General features: G+C 34.4%; 1 protein-coding gene and 1 long non-coding RNA gene across 5 annotated transcripts; both read right to left on the reverse strand.

The window, feature by feature from the left end:
• Positions 1 to 1,871: 1,871 nt before the first annotated feature.
• On the reverse strand, positions 1,872 to 27,756 carry LOC127978665 (NACHT, LRR and PYD domains-containing protein 3-like). 4 transcript variants are annotated; one of them, XM_052583475.1, is made up of 10 exons: positions 27,530 to 27,756; positions 26,988 to 27,073; positions 26,546 to 26,662; positions 26,008 to 26,067; positions 24,141 to 25,928; positions 23,807 to 23,980; positions 9,146 to 9,319; positions 6,820 to 6,993; positions 5,102 to 5,275; positions 1,874 to 3,417 (listed from the first exon to the last, which is right to left on the reverse strand). In XM_052583475.1, the coding sequence occupies exons 2-10, from the start codon at positions 27,035 to 27,037 to the stop codon at positions 3,411 to 3,413; spliced, it is 2,718 nt and encodes a 905-aa protein (XP_052439435.1). In that variant the 5' UTR covers positions 27,038 to 27,073; positions 27,530 to 27,756; the 3' UTR covers positions 1,874 to 3,410. The 4 variants fall into 4 exon arrangements, with proteins under 4 accessions (XP_052439438.1, XP_052439436.1, XP_052439435.1 ...); XM_052583476.1 differs by lacking the exon at positions 23,807 to 23,980 and having other exon boundaries at positions 1,873 to 3,417; XM_052583477.1 differs by lacking the exons at positions 26,988 to 27,073; positions 27,530 to 27,756 and adding an exon at positions 26,262 to 26,378 and having other exon boundaries at positions 26,546 to 26,664.
• On the reverse strand, positions 11,612 to 14,199 carry LOC127978716 (uncharacterized). The gene is made up of 3 exons (XR_008158622.1): positions 13,697 to 14,199; positions 12,923 to 12,957; positions 11,612 to 12,511 (listed from the first exon to the last, which is right to left on the reverse strand). It is a non-coding gene; the product is annotated as an uncharacterized LOC127978716 (long non-coding RNA).
• Positions 27,757 to 27,863: the final 107 nt, after the last annotated feature.

Genomic DNA, 27,863 nt, shown 5'->3' on the forward strand with positions numbered 1-27,863 from the left:
TCTTTAAACACTCGTCCACTACATTCTTCAGTCTCACAGACATGGATGTTTTCTGAACCACTCTTTAAACTAATATCAGAAATCTTTTTGGCTCCAAATTGACATGGCGGTGTGAAGCTATTAGTTTTATTGGATCTTATTGGATCTTAGTGCTGCGTTTGACACAATTGACCACAACATTCTTTTGCATAGACTTGAACACTTTGTTGGCATCAGTGGAAGTGCATTAGCATGGTTTAAATCGTACTTATATGACCGCCATCAGTTCGTAGCAGTGAATGAAGATGTATCATATCGATCACAAGTGCAGTATGGAGTACCTCAAGGCTCAGTTCTAGGGCCGCTACTCTTCACGCTTTATATGTTACCCTTGGGAGATATCATCAGGAAACATGGTGTTAGCTTTCACTGTTATGCTGATGATACGCAGCTTTATATTTCCTCACAGCCCGGTGAAACACACCAATTTGAAAAACTAATGGAATGCATAGTCGATATAAAAAATTGGATGACGAGTAATTTCTTACTGCTAAATTCAGAAAAAACAGAGGAAAATTATTTATACATCCTCTTCATATATCATTATAATATTATCAAAGCAATATTTTTCTGAACATAGGAAAAATGGAAAGAAACAAGTATATATAAGTGTGTGTGTCTATGTGTGTGTATTCAGATATATATATCTGGTATATATTTAATTAATAAAAAATACAAACCGATAAAACAATAACAAAAATGGTTCTTACAAAAGTTCTTTAATTTTTTTGTAGTTTTTCACAATATGTCTCAAAGCAGATTTACAAAGAATAATGCAAATGCACAATTAAACAAACAAAAGCCACATATAAACATTATTTAAATAGAAAACTATAACGAATTACAATTGTACATGCACACTGTCTTTCTTCGCATGTTTACTATTTGTTATGAATAAAATCTCAGTTTCAGCATACATCAGTATGGGCCCTCAGTGCTTTAAAAAATAAAATAACAAATAAATCCTAATAAATCATTATTTATGTCAATATATAAATATTCTGATTTCAGTTTATGGTCTTTTATGGTAAATTATGTTTTATGCAGACATATTTTGGATCACAGTGAAAAGCAATCTATTAAAAATATAAGCAAAGGTATAAAGGAAACACTGTTTACATCAATTTTGACCGCTCCCAGCACCCGAACTGTTAGTGCGTGATTATACATTAGACGTGCAAGCCAATAAAAAAAAAGTGTGGCTGGCTTGACCACAGTGATATGAGGCCACTTCTTCACGTCATCATCCCAAACATCTACCGCGGAGGGTAAAGGGTACATCCTTTCTAAGTTTGTTGAAGTTGTGTTCCCACATCGTAAGCAAGTTTGGATCACTAAATCTGTAATCACTGACTGTCAACTGTTGAATGAATGAGTTTCACGTCCCGCTTGTTTACTTCAAACCGGAAAGGCTTAGGACACTTGTGGATAGAGCATGTGGCCTGGAGCACTATAATAAAATCCCAGGACAACCTGCTAGTCGCCTTCTGTTCATGGCTTTTGTTAAAAACAACTAAATCCTAATGCAATATGTCCCAAAACACACTATAGGAAACCATTAAATTGTGAAAAGCTGATGGTTTTTAATGTTTGTAATGGTATTTGTAGTGGAAAGGATTCAAATTTCTGTAGTGGTTTCTACTGTTTTTGTCAGAATGGTAAACGTGGGTTTTGTGAGGTTATTTACTGTTAATACAATAAGACTGCTGTAATATTGTGAGATAGTAGTAGTTGGTTTGTGAAACCTGCCCACTGCCAGTTTAACCAATTGTATTTCAGCATCCCGTGTTGCCAGTTGGCGGAAAACACAGCACATTTCATTTCAGTCATGAAGCTGGCAAACAAAGGGGTCAGAGCAGGAAATATAACTTTTTCTGCCCTTTCTAAAAAGCCTTGACATCCATCCAAAAAATTTCATGACCAACAACGGTATAATAAAAGCAGAATAAATATTGGAGATTCGTATGAGAGATGGAGACAGCTTAAAATAGACAAAGTTTTAAAAACTAATGCTGATTTGAGTTATTTTCTCCTTGGCAGATAAGTAATTATCTAAAGTTGGTTAACTGTTTCGTGACACCTGGTTGGTAAGACAGCGTTTATTAGAGACATCTGTGGACGACTAGTGTGGAGGCGCAGACGGGTCATGCTGTTTATCATTTCGTTTATCATTGTACAAAAACAACATTTAATTTAATTTAACAAATGCAAATGTGTCTGAATTAGTTGATGTTAATGTGAAGCTATTTATTAATTTTCTTCAGCAATTAATTGTCGTCGGGGCAAGGAAAAAAAATAAATAAATCACTCCATAGTGTGGATTTGTAGAGTACTGAGCTTATGTTTTCAGCATAATGGGCTTAACTGTCTATGTGTAATTTATGCATAATTCATTGAGGCAGTCTCGATTGAGAAAATGAACCATTATATTTCAAAGTAAGAAATAAATCATAGTATTTTACACCTCACAATGAATAACAGTCTATTTGATTACTTTTATAACTGCCTCAGTGTCTGTGGCCAACAAATGTGACCCCAGGAGGACACAGCAGCAGCCTCCGAGATGAGACGCAGATTCAGATTTATAAAAATACACATGAGGTGGTTTATAATTTGCAAACAATACAAATATTACAAACATACACATCTGAACAACTTACAGTGTAAGGCTCAATGTAAAATGCAAAAAAACCCTCTCCAATATTTTGATTTTGGACTGCAATATCTAGTTAAACCACTCTGTGTCAATGCAGCACCATTAATGTTATTTTATTTTTTATTTTCATTTTTTTCATATTTCAATTTAGTATGCCTTTATTTACTATTTATTTCCAGCACTGGTTGTACAATCTAATCTGTATCAGTTGTTCGAGACCTTGTAGACGTCTGGATGCTTTTGCTTTATCCTGACACATCAAAACTTACATAGAATAAAGATGATAAAAACTTTACAAAATCAATTCACTTTACTTTCAGAGTGTATACATGTGTTATATATTTTAGGTTTTAAACATTTTAACCTTTTTTATTTTATTTTAATATACATTGAGTTAAAATCTACTGTAATAAGAATTGAACAGAAAATACACATACTGTGACAGAAAACTAGCAATATTATTTATACAGTAAAATGTGGTACCTGTACAAAAGTCACTCCAGAAGAAAAAAAACTAAATTTTTCCTCATCTTATCTCTAATCATGAATTGTATGATTCTGTAAAGTAGCACAAACAGGTGTGTTTGCTGATCTGTGTGTGTGTGTGTGTGTGTGTGTGTGTGTGTGTGTGTGCGTGTTGATTCTGTTGAATGTGATGTCTGTCTGTAGCGGTTATTTATTCTCCATCAGCGATCAGAGAAGATCAGACTATCATCTAAAACCTGAAAGACAAACACAAGCACATGTGTATCACATTACTGCATTATCCACTTTACAACAACTAAAACAAACTATTTGCATTATTAGATAAATAGTATCAGATTTATTAATTAACCCTGTGATGTATGATTATTAAAGCTCTATTTTAACCATTCAGATTTTGATTCTGTATCCAAACTATAATTTTGTTCTCTTTCTGTAACAGTTTTATTTCTGACAATTAAAGTTATAACTAATAGTTATCTTTCCATTAAAACTGACATTCTCTCAAAATATTTAATTGCATAATTCCTGATATAAAAACATTGACTATACAGTTTGTGCATAATTATTAGGCACCTTGATATTCTGATAATATTTTTTTTTATTCCAAGCACACCAATTCCAAACCACACCAATCTTAATAACTACTAATACTTTGTATTTAATTATTATTTTTTGATAAATAATTGTCCATGGAGGCTGGAAGTGAACTCCTTATATTAAGGTGTGCAGAATTATTAGGCAGGTTTTATTTTACAGATAAAATAAGCCAAAAAAGAGATTTCACTTTTTAAAAAATGATTAAATTCCCATGAGAAATATTCAAAACTAATGCAATACAGAAATTGCAAAGTTAAGACATGACCACTGCACAATGAACTGCTCACTGGGTCACCAGGGTCAGAAAAAACAGGTGGAGAAGAAAAGACATGTTAACAGCAAAATAATTTACAATTAATGTGTAGAGTTAGATGTAAAACCATCAAGAAACATTTAGTCTCCAGCGCCAGCATTTTCCAGAACTGCAGCCTTCCTGGATTCTCCAGAATCACAAGCTGTCTGTTTCTCTGAGACTTTGCTTGGGTCAAAAATCCTAAAATATGACCACCACTTAATAAGTCACATGCTGAAGTGTTGTGAAATACATGAAGACTATGTTTTATAAATTTTATGGACAGATAAGTTGAGAGTGACTCTTGAAGGACAGCATCACATCCTTTTATACCACTGTTTGAAGAATTGATTTTCCAGAATCTGCAGTAAGTTGTAGGAGCTTATTTTTAGTTGATCTCTTATCCTTGTGGAAGTCATGGCCTAATGGTTAGAGAGTCAGACTCACAATCGAATGGTTGTGAGTTTGAGTCTCAGGCTGGCAGGAATTGTAGGTGAGGGGAGTGCATGTACAGTTCTCCACCTTCAATATCAAGGTACTGAACCCCCACTGAACTCCCGACTGCTCCACGGGCTCCGCAGCATAAATGGCTGCCCACTGCTCTGGGTGTGTGTTCACTGCTGTGTGTGTGTGCAATTCAGATGGGTTAAATGCAGAGCATGGATTCTGAGTATGGGTCACCATACTTGGCTGAATGTCATGTCACTTTCACTTTGAAATGTCTGTCTCGCAGAATTGTTTAGTATCCTAAAAGTACAATTGCAGGGTGCTTTTAAGTGAATTAATACATAAATTAATTGGTACTGTACTTAGCATGAAATAAATGTATTTCAAATACAAGTGTATTTATTTTTCACTAGAGAAATACTGTATTATTTTAAAAATAAAAAAGATACATCAAGATACTAAACTATAAATGGAATCAAACTCTTATTAAACATGTTAGTCACAATTACCAAGAAAGTAACCTAAAAAGATACTATATTAACATTCTATAAAAAAATCTAACATATTTTATCATCACTACTCACACAAGCGTCTCCAGTTTATAATGTGGATCATTCTTCAGATCAGAGAGCAGCTTCACATCTGAGTCTCTTAGTTCATTTAAAGATAGATGCAGTTCTCTCAGGTGTGAGGGGTTTGATCTCAGAGCTGAAGCCAGAGCAGCACAATCTTCATCTGTGACTTCACACTTCATCAACCTGTAGAGAACAATGACACTCTTCAGTCTCTCAGTTCAGGATCTACAGCTCAGATCAGCAGCAACTTCACAATCAGAAAGAAACCATGACACGATTAACAGATCCAGTCTCAGGTTCACATCCACTTCTGATTGACAGAGTTCATTTTAATACCATAAACAAGTATGTTTTTTTTTTTCTGAAAATCTTCAACACATCTGTATGATGTGAAAACACACTGAAAAAAGGAAACATATTTCCTACAGCTGTGTGTGAGACTTTATCATTTTTTAAGGTAAGTGTTTGCAATCGATATAACTACATTAAAAAAAAATGTTGAAAGTTAGTCAACTAAATATGTTTATAATATTTAAATGTAGCTCAAATAAATTGATTACAACCGATTACAAAAAAATAAAATAAAAGTAAATTTGATGAATCATTGTTTTCAGTAGTTACTAGTTCATATATTATTAATCACTTATAAATGATTGAAATGTCAACACTGTACTATTATCTCACAGTGTTAAAAATACTCCATGTGTCAGAGAAGACATCTGTCTGACCCTCAGCAGTCAGCACTTACACTGCAGTACACACTACAAAGTGTTCAAAAACCTGTCCTAAGTGTACACTACTCCTCAGTTGTAAATGTTTTACAAACCTTATAAATAACCTATAAATGTTCACACACTGGGTGAAAGATCTGTGAATGATTAGTAGTGTACACTTTAGATTAGGGGATGCAGAAAGTGTTGTAAATGATTTATTAATGTGTTTTCACAACAGGTTTTGAACACTTTGTAGTGTGTACTGCAGTGTAAGTGCTGACTGCTGAGGGTCAGACAGATGTCTTCTCTGACAAACATGGAGTATTTTAGTACAGTGTTGACATTTGAATAATTTATAAGTGATTAATAATATATTAACTAGAAGCTTATTAACCATTTACTAAAGATGTGTTTGATTATTTCATGATATGCTGTTTTTAAGATAACATGATGGATTGGTAAATTGTTAGCATTTTACTTCATTTGTGAACGTATAGTCATGTTTGAAAATGATTAGTTAATCATCATCTAATCACTTGTAAATTATTTATAACTCAATCTACAAAACATAGATAAACATTAACAAAATCACAAATTAATCATTTATGAACACTGTTATGTTTTGTAAATGATTAGTTTATCATTAACTAATCACTTATAAATGCCTTACAACTGAACGTTATTATAAAGTGTTACCAAACGTTTACTTAATACCTGATACTAATGTATGAATATTACTTTATTATGAACTAATGATGTGTTCAGGTATGTACTAATTATGGTATGTAACTAATACATCAAAACATTAACAAACATCTTCTAAAAGTTTATCCCTGTTTACACTTGGGACATTTTCGGACGTGGATATAACTCTACAGATAATTCTACATCAGAACTACTACTATAAACTATTTGTAAGGATGTATTTGTGAGGACCAGTGTGTGTGTGTGTGTGTGTGTGTGTGTGTGTGTGTTTATGTATATGTGTGTGTTTGATCCAGAGAGATGATTTACCAGAGTATCTCCAGTTTACAGCGAGGATCCTTCAGTAGATCAGAAAGCAGCTTCACTCCTGACGCTCCTAGTTTAGTAAATGACAGATCCAGTTCTCTCAGGTGTGAGGGGTTTGATCTCAGAGCTGAAGTCAGAGCAGCACAACCTTCATCTGTGACTCCACAATCATACAACCTGTAGAGAACAATGACACTCTTCAGTCTCTCAGTTCAGGATCTACAGCTCAGATCAACAGCAATTTCACAATCAGAAAGAAACCTCAACATTATTAAGATCCAGTCTGAAGCCAACTTCATATTAAAGGGGTGGTTCACTGTTTTTTCTAGGCTTGATTGTGTTTATGGGGTGCAGCCTAACATATGTAAATGCTTTGTTAAATAATAATAATAATAATAATAACAATTTTTCACATCAAGCCAATTTTCCGATTTTTAAACAAAGTTTTAGAAGGATTTAAGATTCTTTGAAGACTGACAGTTAACATCAGCACTGAAGAACTGTGATACAATCCAACCTTAAACAGGGTTTATGTAGGGTCTTAAAGTCTTAAATTGTACAAGAAAGTCTTAATTGTGATTTTAAGAGGTTTCAAATTTGGGGATGTAAAGACTAGAATTGTGATATTCTGAATGTGATGATTGAACTTCAGAAGGCTATGATTTCATGGGCGCTGCACGTTCAGAGTCTGGTGCTGCGCTGCTTTGTGTTCTGCTGTTAGTGGGGAAATAGTTATAGATCTGCCAAAAGAGTCACCTGCTGACAGACAATGAATGTGCATCTTCAATAAAACTGTTGTTCTGTTTAGATTTCAGACAAATTCTAAAATCGACCCATGTTTTTACCCTGCAAACACACAGAGCTTTAAATGTGAACTGGTGGATCGATAAGAAGACAATGCATTTAAACATCTAAACAGTATTGGGGTGTGCTATATGTATGGTTTGTGATAATATCGTAATTGTTTTAACGATGTGAGATTTGATATTATTTAGGTGATGAAGTCTAGTAGGTAAGACTATTGCGCATGTGCATTTAGAGTGCGTTCAATGCATGAATTATACATAGGTTTATTAAAATATATTTAGAATTATCACATAATCCAAGATATGGGGCAGAAAATGGTTATATATTTATCATTTTATTTAGTTAATATCACACGAAGAGTGAGGCTTTTTTCTCCACAAGTCAGCATGATTACAAATGTGAAATTGATTTTATACAACAGTTCAATAAAAAAGAAGGTAATATTAAGAGACTTGCATTTTAGACATTATATTTTCTGTTTTTCCTCTATTTCTTCAACAAAAATCAATCAGCACGGTGCTGTTTTGTGTCTCTGAGTAACAGGACGTGTTTCATTCCTGAATGAATCAATCATTTAGATGATTCGGTTCAGTCGTAATGAATCCTTTTACAGTGACTCACATCCACCTGCTGGAGGTTTTGATTTCACATTTAAGATACTTTTCATTTTTAAAATAATTTCAAACAACAGTTTTCAGTGTTTTATGTTTAATATATCAAAACATTATTTATGTATCTGTAACAGTAGGTTAAAGTGTCCCTCAGAGCTGCTTTAAACAGTGTGTACACACATCTAAATGACACTTCAGATGCAGCTGAAGATTTAAGATCAGAAGTCAGCACAACAACACACTCATCAACATATCATCTAATTATTGATATCAATAAAATCCCAGAAAATTATTGAGATATAACTTTTTGTTAATATCGCACATACCTAATTTATGTTATTTAACTGATATAATAATTTATTGATAATAATTGTTTAAATTATTATAATAATTAATACTTTTGACTCATCCGTTTCCTTAAAAGTGGTTTAAAGGCTAAAATGTAAAGTTTAGCATTTTATAAAACTTTTAGCTTTTTGTGAAAACTTTTATCTGAATTGTAAATTATGCTTTTTATAGTAATTTTACAGTTTAATATGGTACTATAGGCATTGCTCTACCCCGCTCATATGGTATACATTTTATTTGTGCAGGTCTCAAAAAGTCTTAAATCTGAGCTTAAAAATCCTGCAGAAACGCTTTTAAATTAACTAATAAATTTGATTGCCAACAAAACTTTGGTCAAACGTTATTTATTTAATGTAATGGAGAAATCTGCTACACTGACAGCTTCTCAATGACTGCTCACACAAACACAGCACAATCTCTCAGTTCAGACCTGCTTCTACATGTATTTCCAGGGGTTAATTAACAGGAAACGTTCTTTATGACACAGTTTTGGTTTTCATTTTGTTCATAATCAACAAAGGTGCAAAATTTAGGATGATGCTGACAGATTTATATCATCTTACCAGAGTTTCTCCAGTTTACAGCGAGGATCCTTCAGAAGATCAGAGAGCAGCTTCACTCCTGACTTTCCTAGTTTATTTCCAGTCAGATTCAGTTCTCTCAGGTGTGAGGAGTTTGATCTCAGAGCTGAAGCCAGAGCAGCACAACCTTCATCTGTGACTCCACAATCCCTCAACCTGTAGAGAACAATGACACTCTTCAGTCTCTCAGTTCAGGATCTACATCTCAGATCAGCAGCAACTTCACAATCAAAAAGAAACCTCAACATGATTAACAGATCCAGCCTAAAGCCTTGGCAACTTTCATGCAATTTTTTTATGTTAAAGACAAAAAATACATTAAAATAAAGATACTTTAAATAGTAAAATGATTAATTATCTAAAAACAAACTTAAAGTACAATAGATAGTAGAGTTGGTCATTTTACAGGGAAAACACACAATACAAATTGTCTCTGTTTAAAGCATACACTAAGTAGACATCGAAAACGCCTCTTTTAATGCCGCGGGTACCGCCACCGCAGCGTTAGTAAAGTGCATTTGCAGCTTTTGACCGCTGAATGGCGCTTTAACCAGAAGTTATCAAACAAGTGCATCAAAGCACATTTTCGCTAATAGACATCAGTTTTGCCTCGCTGATGTGTTACATTTGACTGCTTCAGTCACGGAAAATGAAAGAAAGAAACTATAGTTTAAATATTTAATATATTTAATATTTAATATTCACAGATGAAAGTTTGGTATTTATGAAGTTATGTGCATTTCTTAGAACGAATTCAAGCAGGATAAATGTCAAGCCTGTGCCTGAGTCTGTGCTTATATTTTCTAAGCTACATGGTATTAAACCATATTTTAGATTTGACACATTTAAAAGGTGTGCAGTATTATTTATATTATATTAATTATGCGTTATATTATTCAAAATAAATTGTGGTTTACTTTGCATCGGAGCATTAAAAGTGGTAGCCTATTTTAGGGGATAGGCTACATGGATTACTATGCAAAATGTCAATATTCTAATATATTATGCCTATATTTCAATTTATATTTTAAATATAAATATATTTTTTCCTTTAATAAAACATCATGCATTTTTGTTATTCGTTACCTGTCCTTTATTTTGACATAACTTATTGGACATTTGTCTGTAAACTGATTAAGAAATGGTTGCATGTTTAAATGTGAAGCACTGTATAATTTTGTTCCCATTATTTAGGCCTTATTTGCCTAAAACAATAAACTAATAAAATTAAACTGGCACGATTATATCTTTCAAACTCTAAAGAATTAATAAAACGTCCTCACAATTAAACTCCAGTTTTCTCATTATAATCAACAACATTCACACGATGAACTTATTTGTAAAGAGAACAGCGACTTTCTGTGTGTCTACACCGGAGGCGAAATTTGTCATCTGTGCCCCACAGTGAAAAGTGTTTCTAAACTTGATGATATCACTCTATAGGCCTAGTGTCAAATCATCTGAACGCAGTGTCAGAACATTTCATCATAAACAGAACGAGCATCAGTTCACTGATGGGGGTCGTGTCCAGTGTATCCATCACTGGGTTCTGCTGTCTTTTGTGGGATCGTTCCACTTGTGTCTGGTGTAGACCTGGCGTGCGTTTTTTATTGTTTTATTTTACAGGCCTGCTTGTTTTAATGTTTTTATTAAATATCTGTATTGACTGCGTGGTCATATTATCGATTTATTTACTGCCATGCTACCTACAAAAGTAAAGCTTGGCGAGTCGATCAACGAGCATCGCTGCAGGTTAATTTTTGGCAGGTGTGCTGTGCTTGTGTTCGCACGGTCGTCTTCATTTCTTCATTTAATTTCATCTCACTCACTCCACAGCAGAGTCTGTGAGCAGCAACAACTTCCCCTGCGCGTGCACTGATACCAGAAACACGCTCTGCCTTCACTCCGTGAATAAAGTATTTCAGTATGTTTGAAATGTTACCCAGCCAGCATTTCAACGTTGATTCAACGTTGAAACAACGTCATGTACCATGGTTGAATCAACGTTAAATAACCTTTCGATTTTGCAAATTGGATCAACGTTGAAATCACGACGTTGATTCACCGTTAAAATCGTGACGTTGATGTACGGTTGAAATCACGACGCTGATTCACAGTTGAAATCCCGACGTTGAATCAATTGGATCAACGTTGAAATCACGACCCTGTTTCACCATCTTACCTGCATTATGGGTGAAATTATGGTCATGCTGCAGACCTGGGATGAAAGCTGAATGAGGTGTTGATTTTGAAAAGTTAATCAGCGTTGATAACACGACGTTGTTTCCCCGTGGTACCTTGCACCGTGTATAAATACACCTAGATCCTAGATGGCATTTAGATCAACACGGTACATGCAAGGCTAAAAATCTAATGACTGGCAGCAATAGCTTTACAAACAACTTCAAAAAACTACCACATGCTCAAAATTGTCAAAAAACAGTTTAATTTTGGAAACATACTGTATAAAACAGATGAAAATAATCCCACACTTTATTATGCAGAGTATGCATGGAGGTAATGCTAAAAACATGTAGTATAACAATCCAAATTAAATAATATTAAAAGGTTTTTGTAAAATAATTTGGCACATAAATGCATATTTTTTGCAGCACCTACAAGACCTTGTACCTTTATGACTGAAACCAGTGGATCTTTTATTTTAAGTTGTGTACATTTGTGCAGTGAAAATGTGTTGCACAGTACGAGCAGGGAACCTTCAACCAGTTGATTTCTAACGGGAACCCCCCCGGACTGTGTCTTCTTTACTGTGGGGAATGCAGAATGAGATTTCTACCGCAGGGCACTCTAAAATGTTAGAAACAGCAGCCTCGTGCATACAGTGTGGTTGTGCTTCGGGTGATCCTTGAAAGTGTCCCAGCGCTAGTTCCTTTCTGACGCCGTCCCCTCCACTCTCTCCCACTTGTGCACTTTCTCTACCGTCCTGTATAAACATTTACATTTAATCATTTAACAGACGATTTTATCCAAAGCGACTTACAAATGAGAACAACAGAAGCAGTCAGGTGTACAAGCGAAGAACAACAGTATACAAGTGCCATGACAAGTTTCAATCAGTCTAGTACAGAACGCAAAGCCAGGGTTGTTTTATTTTTATATGAAAGACAAGAAAAGAAGGAAAAGTGCTAGCATTAGTTGGTTAAGTTCTGGTGGAAAAGATGAGTCTTAAGATGTTTCTTGAAAATGAGGAAAGACTCAGCAGTACGAATTGAGATCAGGAGGTCATTCCACCAGCTGGGCACAGTCCAGGAAAAGGTCCTTGAGAGTGATTTCGAACCTCTTTGGGATGGCACCACAAGGCGTTGTTTACTTGCAGAGTGCAAACTTCTGGAGGGTACATAAGATTTAACCAATGAGTTTAGGTATGTTCACAATAACTGTGATATTGTGAAATATATTTAACTGAAAACTGAATGCAAAATAAATCACACAATATTTTCACTTTACAGTTCAGTAACAGTGAGGTTGGAAACAAAGTGGACAACACTATTCATTAAACACTTATTTAATGTATTCAGATGAAAATGTACAATATTAACAAATTATTCACAAGCAGTGTTTTCAGAGCCCCCAGTTACACTGTTTTAATCAGAACACTAGCAATACATTGTAGTAAAATAAGTAAAATCTAATTCAGTAAATTTTTATTAAACGAAGTACAATCAAAACCTATCACAAAAGGTCAAAGCATCTCTACCAGAAGTGACAGTGCAATGTAGCAGATGAACAATTTCTTACCAATGTTTCAAGAACAAGCTGGATCCTTGATGACTCTACAAGGGGAAAGAAGAAATGGTTTACTGAAAAGTTCTTAAAAAGCAGGATTTCATATTATACCATTTCTTTAAACCACTGGTTCTCAAACTTTTTATACCAAGTACCAATTCAGAAAATATTTGTTATTAAATATTAAGTTGCACCATAATGACCAACATTACATTTCAGCAGCGTAGTAGGCCAAACTATTCAGCTACAGCTCTACAGTTAAAAAATTAGTTTTATTCTAATAAGAATATTAATTGTTGTCAGACACTTTACCATGGTAAATACAGTTTGAACATTAACACTACAACTGTGCTTACATACACAGGTAAATGAAAAAAAAAGTTTAAATTAAAATGTAATTTTAAATGTAATTATGTAACAAAAGTTACAAAACTGTACTGTACTTTAACTGTAACATACTTAAATGTGCAAAAAAAACTTACTCAAAGATTAAGTTAAAATGTATTAACATTAATTAGTTTAATAACCTGCATAACAACTAACGTTAGAGGGGGCCTGACACTTTGAGAACCATGGCTTTAAACAATCCTTTTTTTTTATTTATTCATTTTCATTAATTCATTAAAATTATATTATTTAAATACCGACATTTGCACTTATATGTTTCAGAAAACACTTTGAAACTATTATAAGAATACAAACATATATAACACACCTAATGCATGGGATTCATATCAGGAAAATATGGGAAAATCTCTAAATGACAGACATTAACATATAACTTACCAGCAACACATTAGGTGAGCATCTAACTTGATCATCTGTGATAAAGCAATGCAAAAATAGACACACGGGTATTTATTTATCTGCAGGTTACATGTCCTTTAAACTACCCATTTGTAAACTCTGGTAATACTTTACTATTTTCAAAAGATAATAAAGATAACGTTAGCGATTTTCTTACCTCATTTTGCCAGGATGTTTTCAGGACCTCGCAGAACACATGACCCTTCTTGTGTTCACAGTTTTTGTTCTCCATTGACATGTCACGACTCAAATTCGCTCAAAATAAATAAAAAATGTACAGGCAAATATGAAATAATTTGGGACCGACCGAGCAGTCAGTTATAACGAGCAGCAGCTCACAGTTAGCCGCCTCACTCACAGAAAGACAACAATAACGGTCATATTTTTAAATGTAGAAAGGCGCGAACCGATTCATTGTCCAGTTTCCTGAATGACAGCCAGATTAACCAATCATGATAGAAGTAATAAAATAAAACTACCAATGGGAGTTGTTTCAGTGTGAAAAAGCAGCGAAATGTATATAGTTTTATTGTTGTTAATGATGATAAAATTTAACATATACCTTTAGATTTTAGAATAGGCATCATGACAAAAATATTTTAAAATTCTATTAAAATAATAAATTAGTTAATTTAAATAATTTAATATAAATAATTTAAAAGCTTGTTAACCTTTTTCTACCATTTAGCATTAAACATTTTTAACGTTGTTTCATTAAAACAACTGACCTTATTTCAACCATATTTCAATGTTGAAAGTTGGTCATGTGCTGGAAGTTTTTCAACAGTTCATCTTTAAACGTTGAATCAACGTTCTTTCAACGTTGAAACCACAACTGACCTTATTTCAACCATATTTCAACGTTGAAGGTCGGTCATGTGCCGGCTGGGTATGTTTATAACATAGCCTATAACATAATAATAATAATAATAAAAAAAACAGGAGACTTTCAAAGTGGCTTAAGCTATGTGTAAACTTTTTTCCATATTTCACATGCCAAACTAATAACATTGTAAGCATTACATCTTTAATTGCTGCTTTCTGCTGTGAAGATTTTGTTTGTGATGAAAATAACAGTACATCTTTGTCAGTTATTTTATCTAAACAGATCGATTAACTTCTTCAAGATTTCAAAATCAGATAGCATGCTGATAATGTAGTAGCACTGTAAGATTACATTTGTTTGAACGCATTATTGCGAAAGCGATTGAGTGTGAATCTGTTTAAATCATGCTTTAACCCGAAAATAATCAGTAAAAGAAACAGACAAACTCCTAACATCCCGCTCGACTCTTGCAGTCATTGTAACCTTCTGATCAAGCTAAATATGTTTAACATGAATTCTTGCTGAATATGCAGTTATATAGCTGTTGGCATGAATTGTACTCGTGATGGAGCACTCTTGGAGCTGGTGAAAACCACGAAGCTCATTTTCAAGTGTTAGTGCAAAAATTATTCATGTGCATTAATGACAGGGAGGCACTGTCTCATCACTTTAATTTTTTCATGATAATGAATGTATATTTTTTTAATTAACTTAATATCATGATGTCTCAAATGTATTAAATATATATCTACAGAAACTTGAAATGTTTTTTAAATGAAAACAAATTGTGTAATCTGTGAATGTTGCATTTCTCTCATCAGAGAGAGCCAGCACTGTGAATATAACCAAAACAACAGTCCTATATAAACCAGGTCAGCAAGTGAAAGCCTCATAAGAAACTGTCCATATGAAAGAGCAATTCACACCTTTATCTCGACCCCCACAAGCCTAACTACCCAAAACCCAACCCCCTCCAGCTGAACAGAATTTGGTCTGTGTTTTGACTCTGAGGAACGCTGTGTTACTGGGCTGAAACATGCCTGCACTCAGCAGCACTACTCTTTGTATTCATAATATTCTCGCAGGCCATATTCATTGTTAAAAATCATTGTTATTTGTGATCGTGGATGTTTGGCGAAAGGCTTTAGGACCAAGCGGAATCCTCTGTTCCCGCCTCACAGCGTGCGGGTCTCCGAGGCTTCAATTTCTGCGGTTTGACTTTACTGAATCAGATTGAGGCGAATACAACTTATTGATCATGAGCCCAACATTTAGCAAGCAGGAAAACATTCATTCTACCTGAAGGAAGACGTATTTTATTGAGCTAATGCTGTTAAAGAGAGAGAGAGAGAGAGAGAGAGAGAGAGAGAGAGAGAGAGAGAGAGAGAGAGAGACTAGTTTAGGGCTATTCTTAAACTTGGAGCTCATTATATTTAAGTGCAAATCCAAACACCAGAAACGTTATGCATTTTATGAATAATGAAATGTTATGAAAAGTATGCATTTTATTTATTCACATGCTGTATGGTTGAAATAATATTTAAGTTCCGTTGTTTAAAAAAAATGCTTTATTGGCTAATGTTTCATAAACCTTTCAATTGTTATGCTCTAACCCTTACGAAAATTAACCATGGTTTTACTACAAATAAAACCAAAAAACCATGGTTACTGTAGTTAAACCATGGTAACCACAAATTAATCATGGTTTTGCTATATTAACCATAGTTTAACCATGGTATTTGTAGTAAATCTGTGGTTTTACAAATGGCAGTCAATGCGCCAAAAAACCATGGGTTACTACAGTTTTACTATAATAAAACCATGGTTATTTTTCGTAAGGGAAAATCCATGCTATTATTAATTTTGCAGTATTTTTACCACCTAAATGACTAATCTTTAAAGTCACAATTCTATAATGGTCAAAATTACTCAGGCCAATGGTATTTTTTAATGACATTATTTTATTATTTTTTATTTTATTTTTTTTGAATAATTGTAGCAATACAATTTTTACAATAATAAACATGATAACATATTATTAATTAATACAAAATAATTTAAGCAATTAAAACCTTTTTTTTAATTGAATTTAAATACTATTAAACTAACTTTAAATTCTCAAGGAGTTTATAAGTAAAAAAAGTTCTAAATGAACTTGTGTTAACAATATAATAAGAACTAACAATATAATTCGATTTTTTAAAATGAAAAATTGTGCTTACACCTTGATCAATACTGCAATAATTAATGTAAGTGCACCAAGGTTGTGAATAGACATTCAAGCAAGCCAGACCAGCAGGATTTTTTTTTTTTTTTATACAAAGTAAATATATTTACTTTATCTTGTTTAAATAAATTATAATCACAAAGTGCCCAGTGTGGTTAAGTGATTGCAAAGCCATGCTGCAATTTAGTCATTATTTCAACCTGTTTAATGTATTCCTTGTTATTATTTTTATGCACATACATGTAAAACTTAAACAAAATCCGGTGACCATTTCGGTCCGAGTTGTATGTAATTGCCAAAACGGTGCTGCCAAGATGTAGACACAAAACATAGTAATATATTTTGTGATATTACAAAATCCCGTGATAGGACAGATTATCTTGCGAGATCTTGCTTTCTTCCAGAACATTGAGCAACCACAAGGAGAGGAAAGGACTCAAAGAGGACTCTTGGAGGGAGATGTATCGATATATATTATTTAAAATCTACTGCTGGGTAAGTTCATTTTGTATTATTTGATTAACGTGCTTGAGTTTTACTTGTTTGACACGAAGGAACCGAGAGAAATGACCACGTTGTCAACTGAGATTCACTGAGTATGGCTAAAATTAGCTAACGTTAGTAGACTAAAAAGTTACTTTTTATTGGTACGCTTTAATTATTCGGGGGACATCACAGCCCACTTGTCTTATCAGAAATGTCCTGTTCACTTTCTCACAGTTACAGACCCATTCAAGGGTCTTTCTCAAGGGCATCACATTAAAGCACAACATCTTTTATACAATAAAAATACAATCTAATGCATGTTGATTACCTTTTTCTAATGTTTCATTCATGATTTATTCATCTTGTTCAAAGTTTTTTTTTTTTTTTTTAGCTGTAGATCATAAAGATATTTAGAAAATAAGTGCATGTCATTCATCTAAAATATTCTATTTTATTTATTTGAAAAATAAATGTACTCTCTTCCCTCAGATGCTGTGAAGTGGATGCAGCAATCGCAAAACACCTGAAGCTCGCTCCAGGAAGAGCTGAGGATGGAGGTTACTAAAAATGAGCCAAACAACTGTGAGGTGCTTAAGGGATAGTTCACCCAAAAATGAAAATAGTCATTATTTTCTCACCCTCATGTTTCAAACCTGTATAACTTTCTATGTTCTGCTGAACGCAAAGATATTTGGAAGAATGTTTGTAACCAAGCAGATCTAGTCTTCTTAACGATCATAATCATTTTTCCTACAATGGCAGTTAATGGGGTGTGAGATCAGCTTGATTACAAACATTCTTTCTTATATCTTTGTGTTTATAAGTCAACTGTGTAAGTCAATGACAAGATTAATAAAGACATGATAAAAAGAAACCATCTTTAACATTATAGTAGAAAACACATGAACGCATTCTCAGAAATGTAATATTTGAATTCATGTCGGTTCTATACAGTTTAAAATAATTTGCGCTACTTTGATTTTATAAATAGCAATGATTTCAAACATATTTTATGATGAAGGTGTTCTATGTTTTATGATTTTCTTGTCACATGACAACAATGGTTCCTGCAAGGTGGTTATTCCACATGTTCAAATATTAATCATATTCTTAATTAATATGATTTATATGATTAAAGTATTTAAAAATAATTGCAATTAAATAATATTGATTTAGATTTATATTATATATTACAAACATTAATAAACAAATACTGCGAAAATATAAATTTTTGACAATAATAATGGACTTCAAGATTGAGTATTTCAGCACTTTTTATTAAGTGATGACCATTAATCATATTTCTGATGAAAATGGTAGGCCTGTAAACTGTAAAATTCTTATTTGTCATTGTCCCAGTAAATCAAACGTGAAAACAATATCATCAGAACATAGAAAGGTATACAGTTTTGAAACATGAGGGTGAGTAAATGACAGAATTTTCCAAACGAGTCAGTCTTTTGTTCGTTATCCGGCTTGGCTCGGTGTTCATCTTCAGTTCTCTCTTCACAGCAGTTCAGTCAGTGTACTGTTTGAGTAAATGAATTACTCCGGGATATTGGTTTGTTTGAACTCAGAGGGAGTGTCAGCCACATTAAAAAAGTTAACAGCTTAAGTCATTTGTGGATTAATGCGTATTGGAGATGCAAACCGTTTAAAATGATTCAGTTAAATTTGGTGAACTGGTTCAAAAAGATCCGGTTACATCGTGAACCGGATATGAAAAACTGCTTTGTTTTGAACTCTCTCACAACAGACACGGAAAAGAAGACAATGCTGAATAAAGTCGTAGTTTTTGCAATTTTTGGACCAAAAAGTATTTTCGATGCTTCAAAATATTCTAAGTGACCCTCTGATGTGATGACAGTATACCGTACACACAGTTTCAATGGAGGGACTGAGAGCTCTCGGACTAAATCTAAAATATCTTAAACTGTGTTCAGAAGATGAACAGAGGTCTCACGGGTTTGGAACGACATGAGGGGGAGTCATTAATGACATAATTTTTATTTTTGGGTTAACTAACCCTTTAAAGTGTGCAGAGCGATCCGTCACCATCTTGGCAGCGCGTCACCGCGTGACTCTCCTGGACAATCGTAAATGGGCAAAAAGGCAGGAGCAAATTGCTGAAGCCACACCCACCTAGCGCTACAGCGGTGACAGCAGCGGCAATCCACCTGTCACTCAAGTGGCCATGCCCTTAATTATGCATAACTTTAAGGCCTCATATAATTTAAACGGAATGAGTTGTAAAAAAATTCACCCCCCTCACAGTTGTCATGAAGGGTATAATTAGCTATATTGACCAAAATATTTTTTTGCACCAGGCTGTAAACATGTTTTTTACTGCTGTAAAGTTGGGCATTTTAACATGGGGAGTCTATGGGACTGACTCCCTTCTGCAGCCAGCCTCAAGCGGCCAGTCGATGAATTACAGTTTTAGTCACTTCCTTATTGGCCTCATGAGAGAGAGTGGGAGATTGCTGCTTGGTTACAACCCAAGACAAGGACTACAGTAACTACAGTAAGTAATCAGCTCTTATTGCTTCTCACCATTTCAACATTTCAGAAATATACAGTCTTACATTTTTTTGGTTTGCCTGTTCACCCAACAATCAACAGAGTATGACCATTCAATATTATTTCATCAACATCTTAACAAATTTTGAAGAATATAACCTTAACATAAGTTTTGTATATTAACAACAAAAATATAATATTTATTTATGTTTAATTCACTGACCATCTGTACATATGTATTACAGAAATACTAAATAAAGGATCTGAAATTCATGGAATTTTATTTTCTCTTGCAATGTTGATATGTTTATTAATATTGCTATACAAATACTTGTTTTTTTATTTAAAAATTTTTTGTTTTACTCTCTAACAGAAAAATGCTTATGCATTCAAAGGTTTGTTGTTGTTGTTGTTTTGTTTTTGTTTTTTTGTTTTTTTTACCAGCTTATATGTACTTGTATAACATGTATACAGTGTATTTAAAATATTCTCATTCATAAATTACAAAACAAAACTCTTGAAATTTAAAGGTAGTCTCATAAACTCTATTCGGGAGGGATTATTATAACCTGTGACCTCCAGTCATTTGTAATATTTGAGGTTGTCTGTGATCTTTGATGTCTGTGATTTGTAAAGTAAAAATTCCTCCGTGTATGACCTGTCATATTTCACTAAACACTGAGGTCCTGTGATAATATCAGTCCATGCGAATCAGCATCTCTGTGATTTGGTGAGTCATATATCATTTTTTATATGTCAGGTTTTTGTTTCTTGTGCACCTTTTTTATAAATCTTTGTGAAGAATGGAGCTGTGTTGGAGTGTTTTGACAGTATTTTGGTTATGTCATATCACTATACTACAGTGGTGGACGAAGTACACAAATCAAGTACAGATACGTATAATAAAATATTACTGCAGTAAAAGTAAAAGTACTCCTTTTTCAATCTTACTCAAGTGAAAGTACAAAAGTACTCAATTTTTTATGTACTTAAGTAAAAAAGTAATGAAAGATAGATGTTTGCAATTTTATATAGGCTACTTAATTTAATGTTATATTAGCACACATTTTTTTATAATCCTACTGCTCAAAATAGCTGGGATTTTTTCCAAAATAACCACTATATGGAGTCAAGATATATTTTTGTTGTTGATATGGACTACGCTGATGAGAGTAATGTTCACCGTGAAGCTTACACTGTGATGTATCTGAGAGAAAACAGAGTTGACCATCTGTTTTTCACCAATAAGAACAAAGTAATTTAAAGTTTGTTTTACAGAACATCAAAGTTACAGTACAGACCAAAAGTTTGGACACGCCTTCTCATTCAAAGAGTTTTCATTATTTTCATGACTATGAAAATTGTAGAGTCACACTGAAGGCATCAAGGGCTATTTGAGCAAGAAGGAGCGTGATGATGACCTGGCCTCCACAGTCACCGGACATGAACCCAATCCAGATGGTTTAGGGGTGAGCTGGACCGCAGACAGAAGGCAAAAGGGCCAACAAGTGCTAAGCATCTCTCGGGGAACTCCTTCAAGACCGTTGAAGACCATTTCAGGTGACTACCTATTGAAGCTCATCAAGAGAATGCCAAGAGTGTGCAAAGCAGTAATCAAAGCAAAAGGTGGCTACTTTGAAGAACCTACAATATGACATATTTTCAGTTGTTTCACACTTTTTTGTTATTAATATAATTCCATATATAATTCCACATGTGTTAATTCATAGTTTTGATGCCTTCAGTGTGAATCTACAATTTTCTTAGTCATAAAAATAAAGAAAACTCTTTGAATGAGAAAGTGTGTCCAAACTTTTGGTCTGTACTGTAACTTTATATATGACATGATAATAAGGCCTGAAGTTAGGAAGAACATTAAGGAAAATATAATTATATTTTCATAATAATTTTTTCCTTCTCAAACCTTGTCTATGGTTTAAAAACTACCCTGGCCAAACAGGGTGCATCTCTTCCCACTTTAATAATTGCTGTAGTTACCATGTTCTGAACATCACATCCTTTCTTTTCTACCCAGATGTAATCTCTCTCTCTCTCTCTCTCTCTCTCTCTCTCTCTCTCTCTCTCTCTCTCTCTATATATATATATATATATATATATATATATAGGTGGTTGAATAAAAATATTTGGACATTATTTATATAAATTACCTCAACTTAGCACCAACAAGCTTGTTAGCTAGACAGTTAGCATCAGCTAACAATATTTACTTACTTTCAGTACGGTTATGAATAAACATTCATGTCTGTCTACTCGTCTAATCCAAACAATATACATATGTATAACGTTACTGTTGATAAACAATATAAAAACAGACGTCACATAGAACATTTTAATAAAACTGTTAACATTATGGCAGCGGGGAATTTGAACGTGCATGAGTTATTGTATTTAATCTGTGTTATTTAAAGTTTTTTTTTTTTACCTAAAATTGATGTGCACTCGAGCATTTCAGTGGGCTTAAATAGATCACTCTTTACAACGGATTTAGTTCCCAAACAACTGACAATTTTGACCTAAATATGATTTTCAGTTACAATAATTAATCCAATATTTCGACATTAATAACTTACTTTTAGCAACATCAGACGCACGCGCGCTCACAAGATCTCCCGGTTCTTACTGACTCGAACTAAACGGTTCATTTGAATCAGTGAGTGGTCGACTCCAGAACAGCTGCAATCCGATCATTCTAATTCCTAAACGAATTGTTTGGTGCGATTCGCGATCCGATTTAAAGGTTTATATTGAAAAGACTCAGTTCATTCATGATGAATCAGACACTGCTTTTGCGTGTCGGAGCACGTGATATATTTTAGGGAGTAACGATATGTTTTATGAAATGTAGTGAAGTAAAAAGTACGATTTTATGCTTTGGAATGTAGTGAAGTAAAAGTAAAAGTTACTCAAAATAAAATTACTCAAGTAAAGTACAGATACTTGAAAAATTTACTTAAGTACAGTAACGAAGTAAAGCTACTCCGTTACTGTCCACCACTGCTATACTACCCCACACAACTATACTATTTGCAAAAAGAGAAAGCTAAAACATTTTCGAGGTTAATGTCTGACAAATAAATAAAGTAAAGCTTGAGATATTATATTAACCTGGTGAAATATAAATGACACAGGGCATGAAACTACATTAGTTTATTTATTTTTAAATCCATCTAACCGGATCATAGAACGTGACTCAATGCCTTGAATTCGGATGTGGGGGGTAATTTCAAAATCACACAATGTCCCCAGATAAAACTAATCCCATGTAAATAGGGCTGTAAACTTCTGAAATAGTGAAGTGAATGCACATTAATCAATATTGCTTACAATATTCTTAAACAGAGATTCTTTCCACATCTTTGCAGTCACTGTTTCCTTTAAGTTGCACTGTTCGCTCAAATTATAAAAAATGTGATGTACACAAGAAAAGTGGTCTAGCAATGTCAATGTGCACTTCTGCTGGCACCAAGACAATTTACAGATGTATAAAGCATGTTTTAGAAGGAATTAAGATTCTCTGAAGACTGACAGTTAACATCAGCACTGAACGAACTGTACTACAATCCTACCTTAAGTTAACCAATACATTATTTTGACAACAAAACTTTGGTCAAATGTATTTATTTAATGTAATGGAGAAATCTAATACACTGACAGCTACTCAATGACTGCTCAGACAAACACAGCACAATCTCTCAGTTCAGACCTGCTTCTACATGTGTTTTGAGGGGTTAGTTTCAATATCAGAGAAAAGTGTTTCATTCATTTGTAAATACCCCAAATCACCAACACTCATCTGTATGATATAAAGCAGCTGTTTTTAGATCATCCACTCAAGTATTTTAAAATTGTGTCAAAAACTTTGGAAAGAATGTAATGAAGATTAAAACAGCATCATTTTCAATGAACTGACAGGACACGTTCTTTATTGCACAGTTTTGGTTTTCATATTGTTCATAATCAACAAAAGAGCAAAATTTAGGAGGATGCTGACAGATTTATATCATCTTACCAGAGTATCTCCAGTTTACAGCGAGGATCCTTCAGTTGATCAGAGAGCAGCTTCACTCCTGACTCTCCTAGTTTATTTCCAGACAGAGTCAGTTCTCTCAGGTGTGAGGGGTTTGATCTCAGAGCTGAAGCTAGAGCAGCACAACCTTCATCTGTGACTCCACAATCATACAACCTGTAGAGAACAATGACACTCTTCAGTCTCTCAGCTCAGGAAACACTGATATAAATAATACATGTGTCCTCCTTTTACTGCTTTGGTAAGAAAGTGCATGCTAAAGTGCTAAATATGATCATGTTTTATCAGTGTAGTGATTGTTGTCAGTGTGACTTACTGAACTGATCTGTATTCTTTAATCACAGGCAGCAGCTTCTGAAGAGCTTCATCTGCTGTATTTTGGACTCCAGTAAACTGTTTTAAATCAAAAATATCTATCTTCTGCTCTGATGTCAGCAACACATAAACCAGAGCTGACCACTGTGAAGAGGAGAGTTTGGTTTCTCCTATTTGTCCACATCTCAGATATCTCTGGATCTCCTGCATCAGTGAATCATCTCCCAGTTCATTCAGACAGTGGAACAGATTGATGGATCTCTCTGAAGAGTGATTCTCCCTGATCTTCTGTTTGATGAACTCAACTGTTTTCTTTTTGTTGTAGGAGCAGCTTCCTGTCTGTGTCAGTAGTTTTTGTAAGAGAGTCTGATTGGACTCCAATGAGAGACCCAGAAGAAAACGCAGGAAAAGGTCCAAATGTCCATTTTTACTCCTTAAAGCTTCATCCACAGTTCTTTTATGCAGCTCAGATAAAGAATTAAGCCAGTTTACAAATTTAGAAAACACACTTTGTTTGGTTTGCTCAAACACATTTCTGTAGTTCTCTGTAAAGGAAAGATGTGCATATAGAGCTGCTAGATGTTCCTGGATGCTCAGATGAACAAAGCAGAAGACTTTCCCCTCATACAAGCCCAACTCCTCTCTGAAGATCTGAGTGCACAATCCTGAGTACACTGCTGCTTCTGTCTCATCAATGCCACACTCTCTCAGGTCTTCCTCATAGAAGATCAGGTTTCCTTTCACAAGCTGCTCAAAAGCCAGTTTCCCCAGTCTGAGGATCATGTCTTCATCTTTGACTGTTTTCTTATAGTCCTTCTCATGTTTGATTTTGGTCTGAAGGATCAGGAAGTGTGTGTACATCTGAGTGAGAGTCTTGGGAATCTCTTCTCTCTTTCCTTGAGTCAACATCTTCTCCAGAACAGCGGCTGAGATCCAGCAGAACACTGGGATGTGGCACATGATGTAGAGGCTCCTTGATGACTTCAGGTGTGAGATGATCCTGTCGGCCAGACTCTGATCATTGATTCTCTTCCTGAAGTATTCCTCCTTCTGTGGATCACTGAAGCCTCGTACCTCTGTCACTCGATGGACACACTCAGAGGGGACGAGATCAGCTGCTGCTGGTCTGGAGGTGATCCAGATGAGAGCAGAGGGAAGCAGATTCCCCACAATGAGGTTCATCAGCAGCTCGTCCACTGAGACTGATTCAGATATATTACACAGTTTCACTTTACTCTTAAAGTCCAGAGACAGACGACACTCATCCAGACCATCAAAGATGAACAGAACTTTATATTCATCACTGGATATTTCCATTTCTTTAGTTTCAGGGAAAAACACATGAAGCAGATCTGATAGACTGAATGTTTTGTCTTTCATCAGGTTGATTTCTCTGAAAGGAAGTGGAAATATGAGCTGGACGTCCTGATTCTCTTTCCCTTCAGCCCAGTCCAGGATCAACTTCTGCACAGAGACTGTTTTTCCAATGCCAGCGACTCCCTTTGTCAGCACAGTTCTGATGACTTTGTCTTGTCCAGGTAAAGGTCTAAAGATGTCATTGCATTTGATGGCCGTGTCCTCTGTTGCTGCTCTCCTGGATTGTGTCTCAATCTGTCTCACCTCATGCTCATTATTGATCTCTCCACTCTCACTCTCTGTGATGTAGAGCTCTGTGTAGATCTCATTCAGGAGTGTTGGGTTTCCCTGCATCCCTGTTCCTTCATACAGACGCTCAAACTTCTTCAGTAGATTTGATTTCAATCTGATTGGGACCTGTTGAGAGTCACGACTGAAAGTATAAAACATTAGATTACAGCATACATCAGATGAGTTAAATATATCTTTATATCTAGACAGAAATGTTGTACCTCATATTAGATGACACATGTTTTCCTGTAAATGTTCCTGGAGTGTCCACAGAGCGCTCACTAATTAATACAAATATAGACAGAACAGAAACACTGATTAGAGATAACACAAACAATAAACTTAGCCAGCAAAAAAAAAAAAAAAAAAAAAAAAACTACACTTGATTTTTGGTGAAAGAAATAAAGAACAAAGCCAAATTATTAATAGAACAGAGACAAGAGTATAAAGAATAGAATAAAGGGAAAATAATCACAGTTGATTTTATGTTTAGTTGACATCAAAGATTGATGGTCAAAATGACGCAGGGCAGCAGGATGTGTGTGTTTTCTTCTGCTCGCTTGTATCTACAGTCAGGATGTGTTCACTGGGTCTGTAAGTCAAGATGGCTCTCAGTTTTCAAATCTCTGAGTACAGATCGTTTGTCATAGTGTACTTTAGGGAAAGATAGCAGTGACTTCGGTTCTGTTGATGTGTTTTTCTATTAAAGATATGGAGCTGTTTCATTTTTGCTGTAATTTGATGATAAAAATGTTGTACCTGAGATCAGTTGATGTGTGTCTTCCCTGAAAATTTAATGGTTTATCCACAGACTGGTCACTCTTCATGGACGCACAGCTGGACTCTGATGAGTTGGATCTGTCCCACTGAAATTTACTTAAAAAGAAAAGAAACATTGGAAAAGAGATAATATAGAAGAGACGATAATCCAACAGGTTGATTTTACATGAAAATAAATTCCACACGAGAATGTTGTCTATCTTAAAAATAAGTACAGTATATTGAAATAAATGAAGCTGAAGATATGTTGAAGAGTGATGACACTGTCCAAGGATAATGTAATCTATTCATCCAGCTGTCTATCTGTCTGTGGTGTATTCAGTGTTTTGGTGTCAGTATTTAAAGTCCTAAACACCCTGGTCATGTGATGTACAGTGTATCTTCTGTTAAACATTAAGATCATGTGAAGACTTTGACATACCTGCTTCCTGGAGAAACATGTCCATCTCTGAATGCTTGTGTGTCTTCCATGATTCATTCAGTCTTCATGAAGCTTCACAGATACGTCTGATGAGACAGAAACACTCAGATACAACAAAATACAAGAAGTATGTCTTTATAGAAAACAAAGGACTTTGACTTCTGATTTCTAATCAGTAATCAAGATTTCACAACTGGATTAATTAGATTTGTCATCATATCATTATATATGTTCAGAACTGGCATCATCTGAATCAGCAGATATTCTTTTTTAGTTAGATATTGACTTTAGTTTACACAGAAAATTTGGAGACACGCAGATAAATTAAAAACAAATAAAGATGTTAAAGCGAAGATAGTTTCAACAATGTGGTTTATAAACTTAGGCTTTTATGATTTGGCCTACATATAAAAAAGTGTACTATAATATATGTGTCTGTATAGGCCTATATCCAAAGATAATTAATAATAAAGACATCACTGATAAGATCAAAAATGCATATAACGTACTTCATGAGTAAGTTACATTTCATGGTTACTTACTTATTGAGGAAGTCGATAACTTTTCTTGCCGCTTCACTTTAACACTGGCTCGAAATGTAAGGTTACTAGACATCTTGAGTTTCCTCAACAACATCACGTAAATTCCTACAAAACATACACGTATAGAAATCACTGGATACTTAGATACTTATTATATCTAATGAGTTAAAGATTCTTAAACACGGATGTAAAATGGCGCAGTTAGATATAGCACAATACAGGTTACTTTCCCTTTCGGTTTACTGCAATCACATGAACTCACCTGAAATGTAGGCGAGAGTAGGCGGCTGCAGTAAGGGGAGGGGTCAAAAAAGAACTTTGAAGTCGGACACTT

Source organism: Carassius gibelio, chromosome B19 (genome assembly GCF_023724105.1).
Source record: "Carassius gibelio isolate Cgi1373 ecotype wild population from Czech Republic chromosome B19, carGib1.2-hapl.c, whole genome shotgun sequence".
NCBI classification, from domain to species: Eukaryota; Metazoa; Chordata; class Actinopteri; order Cypriniformes; family Cyprinidae; genus Carassius; species Carassius gibelio.